At 54.1% G+C, this 5,839-nt stretch overlaps 1 protein-coding gene across 1 annotated transcript; it reads right to left on the bottom strand.

Moving 5' to 3' along the window:
• Positions 1-925: 925 nt before the first annotated feature.
• Positions 926-5,139, bottom strand: KLHDC8A (kelch domain containing 8A). Its single transcript, XM_009873495.1, has 5 exons — positions 4,764-5,139; positions 3,276-3,440; positions 1,815-2,030; positions 1,335-1,436; positions 926-1,119 (listed from the first exon to the last, which is right to left on the bottom strand). Exons 1-5 carry the CDS (start codon positions 5,137-5,139, stop codon positions 926-928), a joined length of 1,053 nt encoding a protein of 350 aa, XP_009871797.1.
• Between the last annotated feature and the right edge of the window lie 700 nt (positions 5,140-5,839).

Genomic DNA, 5,839 nt, shown 5'->3' with positions numbered 1-5,839 from the left:
CTCCCTCTGCCCCTCGGCGTCTGGGGTCTCGCTTTTTCATACATCCACGGCTCTGACACAGTCCGTAGTACAGAGCGGGATTCTCCAAAGACAGTTTTTAATGGTGCAACTGCTACAAGCTGGAATGGTAACCCGACAGCTCAGACAGGCTTCCTCCAAACTGCCCGGACAGAAGGAAACCAAAGAGGAGGCTAAAAAACCAGGTTAGAACATTGTAGGTTGAGGCCATCTGTGCATGAACCCCAGCAAAGGCAGTATCTGTTAGTCCCATGCCAAAATTAAGGTCTTCCCTCCAGCCAGAACAGCCACTGGGGCTTTATGCCTCTCAGGAGCATTGGCAGCCAGCTCCTGGCAAAGTGACAGTCAAATGCTACAGGTTTGCAGGAAAAGCCTTGCTATGAAGGCAAAAAGAATGATCCCCTGAATCTGGCTGCAGGTTAGGAGTTTCCTTTGTTGTAAGCCAAGGGGATCTGTGCAGGGAAACACGCGTAGATCCCAAGATGCTCAAAAAAGACACTATCACAACAGTTCTCCCTGAACCACCACTGACAGTCCCCACACCTCTGAACCCACCACCTTTGGCAGTGGGTGCAGACACCTTTCCACACTCTGATCTCCAGAGTCCTTCTGCTGGCAGGAGGCAGGGCACACCAGCACTGGGAGCAGTTCCTTCATCTGGGTCTCCTTGTAGAGCTCAGAGGATGACTGGAGGGAACCCCTGGCCCAAGTTGTCCTTCCCTCCACGGTTCTGGAATGGTACCACCCACGAGGGAGAGGAACAGCATCGCTTGTGCAGGCTCTCACCCATCATAGCTCCAGAGAAAGGCAATCAGGGCAGCTCGGGTGGTGGTCCCGGGAGCTGCTCACCACCGCTGCTGCTGCTGTAGGCAGCGAGGAGCAGGGTCCTCCACTGAGCAGGAGACAGCTAGGAATCGGAGAGGCACAGAGCCTCCACGGCACTGCTCAGGCCCTGGCTCACCCCGCCGACAGCCAGCAGGCAGTTCCGGACCACGATGCTGGAGCAGGCGCAGCGCGGGGTGGGCATGGGGGGCAGGCTCTCCCACTTGTTCTTCTCGGGGTGGAAAGCCTCTGCGGACTCCAGGACGGTCGGCTGATTTCCTGGAAGCACAAATTGAGGCATTGGGTCACCTGGGAAGCACCAGCAAGCATCCCTCATCTGCTCTGGGATGGTGTCTGTGCTCTGGACTGCATCCCTGGATGGGGTTTGTTTTCCCTGCTTCCTCAGGCCAGCCAGGGCTAGGATCTCTCCCCTCTCAGTTGATAAGGTGACTCACGTACGCTTCTGAAGTGCTACCATATCCCCCGTGCCTCACCTAGTCCCCCAGCCACGATGACTCTGCCTTTCAGGTAGCCAGCCACAAAGTCTGCTCGCCTTTTCTTCAGGTAGAAGGAGCGCTCCATCTTCATCCAGCCACCTGGAAAGGAGAGGACAGACTGGGCATTGCAAGAGCATCCACCCCTGTGAAAACATCTGCCTCTCCTGACTTCCTCCTTGCTGGGGAAAGGGCAGTTCTGCTGCTGCACCTTGGGGTAAGAAAACCCCATGACACAGGGCTCAGCTTCCTCACCACCAGGAAGCAGCTGTTGGACCCAGCTGCCTCAGGGCCATCATTTTCCCCTCTGCTGCCTTGTTAATCCTGACTGCCAGCCTTGCTCTAGGCTGGGCTTAAGGCACCAAGGACTAGGCAGATGAGAGCTCTGTGCTCTGCAAGGACAGCAAAGCCTCAAAGCCCAGCTTTGCGTATCACCTGCCCTGCTCCTCTAGGAAGGACAGAGCTGGGACAAGCTCCCACCTTGTTCCATGTCAAACATGTCCACGGTCCTCATGAACTTGGGCTGCCGGTAGAGCCGTCCCTGCCGCAGGCCTCCGAGGCTGAAGAGTTTGTCTTCCGTGGGCACGAAGCTGGAGAAGGCCCTTTTGTTGGGGATGTTGGGAAACCTGGTCCACGACCTGGTCTCTGTATCAAAGACCTCGAAGGCATTGACAGCGTACTTGGACTGCCTTCCACCTGGGGCAGGGAAGATGGAAAGATAAGGGTCAGCTCAGCTCATAGCGCCAAGCCAACAGCAGCAGGAACCAGAGGAGCTTTCTGGGGCAGGCTGAGAACGAGCTGCCAGCTGATACATTGTCCCCAGGTCTCAAGTCACCTGTACAAGAGCCCATCGAGACAAGTAACTTCTCACCCATGCGCTTCCTTTTCCTTTAACTGCAGGTTCATGTCATGAAAACACTTCATTTTTCAGTGCATCACGCCCTCCGCTTCCCTCCGCGTCGGGTCGCTGGCGCAGGAGGATGTTTAGTATGCGCCAGTTTAATCAAGACAAATTCACAGCAGAGCAGGGATCAGCGCTCAGGGAGCTTTTGCAATTCAGATGAGTTCAGCGCCAGTGCAATCCGGCGAGCCCCAGCCTCGCTGCCGAGCTCCTGACCGAGCAGGAGAGCCAGAGCAGCTGCTGCTACCACCGCCAAAGATGCGTATTATTCTCCCACCCATCAGATGCAGATGAATACAGCTATTCTCAGCTCAGACACTCGCTGTGCCTTTGAAGGCAGAACCTGTGCTCACTACTGGGCCCACAAACTGTTCGCCAGCAGCAAGCAAACTGCAAAATAGATCAAAGAGGCTTTTCCGGTAACCCCTAAAGAAAGCCAGGGCTGTCTGGCACTCCGAGCCCTCCTGCATTTTGATCCTGATATGCCATTTGGCCAGGAGCTAACAGCAACGTTTCTCTGCCTTAGTTTCCCCTTCTGTAAGGCAAAACTAATGGAAATGTTCCCCTGCAAAAGGCTTGGTCCAGCATTCCCCAGCCACAGCAGGTCTTTCCTCTGCCAAGAGCAGACCCTTGTGTGAAGCTGCACAGTACTTCGCTGATATAAAATGCATAGAAGTATTTTCACTCACTAGCTGAGGCCATAGGCTTTTAATGCAGTTGCAGGACCACAAAATGAGCAGGCAAAGACCAGCTGTACCCTCAGCTCCCAGCACAGAGCTGCTGTGGGACCTGTGAGCTCCCAGGGAGTTCAGGGGTGCTGGAGCTCTCGTGGGTGCTTGCTACAGAGCTGTGAATCCAGACCCAACACCAGCCCCACTCAAAACCTACAGCTGCAAGCTTGGTATTTCTGAACGTGTGAGAAAGCAAGGAGGGATGGAGAGGAGCATTCCCAAAAGCCTCTTCCAGGGAGGTTTCAGAGTGCTCAGATCAAAGGAGGTGCTGCCCGAGGAGGAGGAGGATGAGACACGTCTGCTTCTTACCCAGCACGTAGATCTTGGTGCCTCGAAGGAAGGATGTGGCAGCATACCTGGGTGTGGGCATGGCCGCCAGCGACACCCAGATGTCCTTGAGCATGTCGTAGTGCTGCAGGTAGTTGTGCGGCCGCAGGTCAGAGCCCATCCCACCAGCTGCATAGACTCTGTAGTCTGCACAGAGCAAGAAGCAAAAAAAAAAAAAATAAAAATCCCATAAAATTATCATAGGAAAGCACAGGAGCCAACATAAAACACTTAGGCTGCTTATTCCTCACCAAACCCATATCAGTTATATCCATCTCTGGCTAATGGCAAACTTGGATCTCCAAACCAAACTCCTACCGGCGCAGCACCCACTTTATCTCCTTCAACAAGCACTTCACTCCACAGACAAGATTCAGAGCCACGAGAGCAGCCTTGCCTTTGTGGGCAGCCCCACGAGGAAGCTGAAAAAGCAAAGACCAGCCCGCACGCCGCAAGAATTTGGGCAGCTATTTCCATTCCTGGCCCTAGCACCAAATTGACCTTGCTGTATCAGTCAGGCAAGCTTATACTCGGAGAGAAAAATCATCTCCAAGACAGTAAACATTATTTTTAAACATTCCTTGATGGTAGCTTTTAAACCCACTTAAGCAAACAAACCAGGCAGCTTTCAAAGAAGCTGCCTGGAGATTAGACTCATAATCCCAGGCACAGCGGGGAGCTGGCTGACCCCAGGCACACAGCTTGGGAACACAACTCCCAGCTCCAAGCTCTTCAAAGCACGCTAAAGGAAATCAATGCTCCACATCTCTGCTTAGAAGCTAAAAAATGAGATGGGCTGATAAGGTAGAGCCTGGCAGGCATTTAACAAGCCCTATTTACGGCAGTGGTTACACTTTCGGAGGTGAGCAACACAGGAGCCCTCCATGAGACCAGCGAATTCCCCTCTTTGTACAAGAATTTGAGCCCATGATGGTGAAGCCGACTCTCTCCTGGCTAGTTCTGGGTTTGGACCAGAGATGTCTCTTCAAACCAAACCTATTCTGTGGCTCTGAGACCTTCACCTCTGGCTCCGTGTCTCAGCCAGGTCTTCCCAGGCTGGCTGTGCTCACCATTCCTATTTTTTCCAGCACCTGCAGCACACAAGGACTTGAATTTGCTGCAAAATCCTGGAAAAGCTTGATATAAGACCCTGAAGCTTGGGCCTATCTGTAATATCCCCAGGTACCAGCAGAGCCCAGACCCCTCGTGGCTCCAGGGCTGATGATTCAGAGCAGCCCTGAGCTGATCTGCTCTCACCTACCTACAGAACAGTTGTCTGTAGTGGGTGGGATATGGCAAATACACAGGATTCAACTTCAAGAAGCATGGAAAAGGTTTGGAGAATAACATAACCCTGAGCCATGGCTCAGAAAGCTTTTGTGCCTGAGGCACCAACCGGTATTAACCTTCCCCCGTCTCCCCATCCCACAGGCATCCCTCCCTGCCCTGGAAGGACAGAACCCTCCTTACCTTTTGCAGTCACCGAGATGCCCATGGCTGCTTCTCTCAGCGAGCTCCTCTTCTTCCACTTGCCCTCGTCTATGTTGTACATCTCCACTATCTTCAGCGGCATCTGATTCACTCCGACTCCTCCTACGACCATGATCCTCTTGCCCAAGGTGGTCACGGCCACCCCAGCCCGGGCCGTGGGCATGGGGGGCAGCGAGGTCCACTGGTCGGCCTCGGGGGAGTAGACCTCGAAGCAGTCCATGGGGACACCATTGTCATCGCAGCCCCCGATGCCAAACCCCTGCCCGCCAGCTTCCACTAAAGTCGAGTAGACCCTGCGGCTCGGCAGTGGGGCGAGGGTTTTCCACTGGAAGTCTTTGGTGTTAGCAAGCTCCATGGTGGCTGGCGGGGCCAGGCAACATCGGTCCCTGCCCAGGGAAGGGGCTGGCTACACTGCAAAACAGAGCAGAGGAGTGCCAGGGAAAAAAAAATTAACAGAAAAACACAAAGTACAAACAGCATCGTCCCCCTGGGAGAGCTGGAGCCAGCCAGGAGCGGGGCAGGGACGGGAGCATCTTTGGTGTTAGCAAGCTCCATGGTGGCTGGCGGGGCCAGGCAACATCGGTCCCTGCCCAGGGAAGGGGCTGGCTACACTGCAAAACAGAGCAGAGGAGTGCCAGGGAAAAAAAAATTAACAGAAAAACACAAAGTACAAACAGCATCGTCCCCCTGGGAGAGCTGGAGCCAGCCAGGAGCGGGGCAGGGACGGGAGCATCCTCCCGCAGCCACCCGCACCTTTCATTGCGTCTCCATTAATCCTGCAGTTCCAGATCTGCCTCCGAAGCTCATGCAGAGGCCGATCCTAAAAATAAAACAAAACAAAAGAGGGGAAAAAAAATAAAAGGCAAGAGAGGTTGGAGTCAGTTTGTTATCCTGTTTCCTGAGCATCCCCGCCCCCAAGCGGCATTCAAACTGAGGAGGCTGCAAGCTCTCTGCTCACTTGCCCGGCTGTTTTTCCTGCCTGCTTGGGGAGCTTTTCCTTGCATCCTCTTTCTCTGACTCGATTCCTCCTCCTGCCCGCCACGTACATCCTCCTG

The sequence above is a fragment of the Apaloderma vittatum genome, unplaced genomic scaffold (genome assembly GCF_000703405.1).
Source record: "Apaloderma vittatum isolate BGI_N311 unplaced genomic scaffold, ASM70340v1 scaffold20697, whole genome shotgun sequence".
In the NCBI taxonomy this organism is placed as follows: Eukaryota; Metazoa; Chordata; class Aves; order Trogoniformes; family Trogonidae; genus Apaloderma; species Apaloderma vittatum.
This window is presented reverse-complemented; position numbering and strand designations above follow the sequence as displayed.

Excerpts from the sequence above, each read along its gene's own strand:
- KLHDC8A (XM_009873495.1), bottom strand. The coding sequence starts at position 5,139 with ATGGAGCTTGCTAACACCAAAGACTTCCAGTGGAAAACCCTCGCCCCA. Across the intron at positions 2,031-3,275 it reads CACCAAGATCTACGTGCTGG|GTGGAAGGCAGTCCAAGTAC; the intron begins GTAAGAAGCAGA and ends TCCCTGCCCCAG. Across the intron at positions 1,120-1,334 it reads CATCGTGGCTGGGGGACTAG|GAAATCAGCCGACCGTCCTG; the intron begins GTGAGGCACGGG and ends TTGTGCTTCCAG.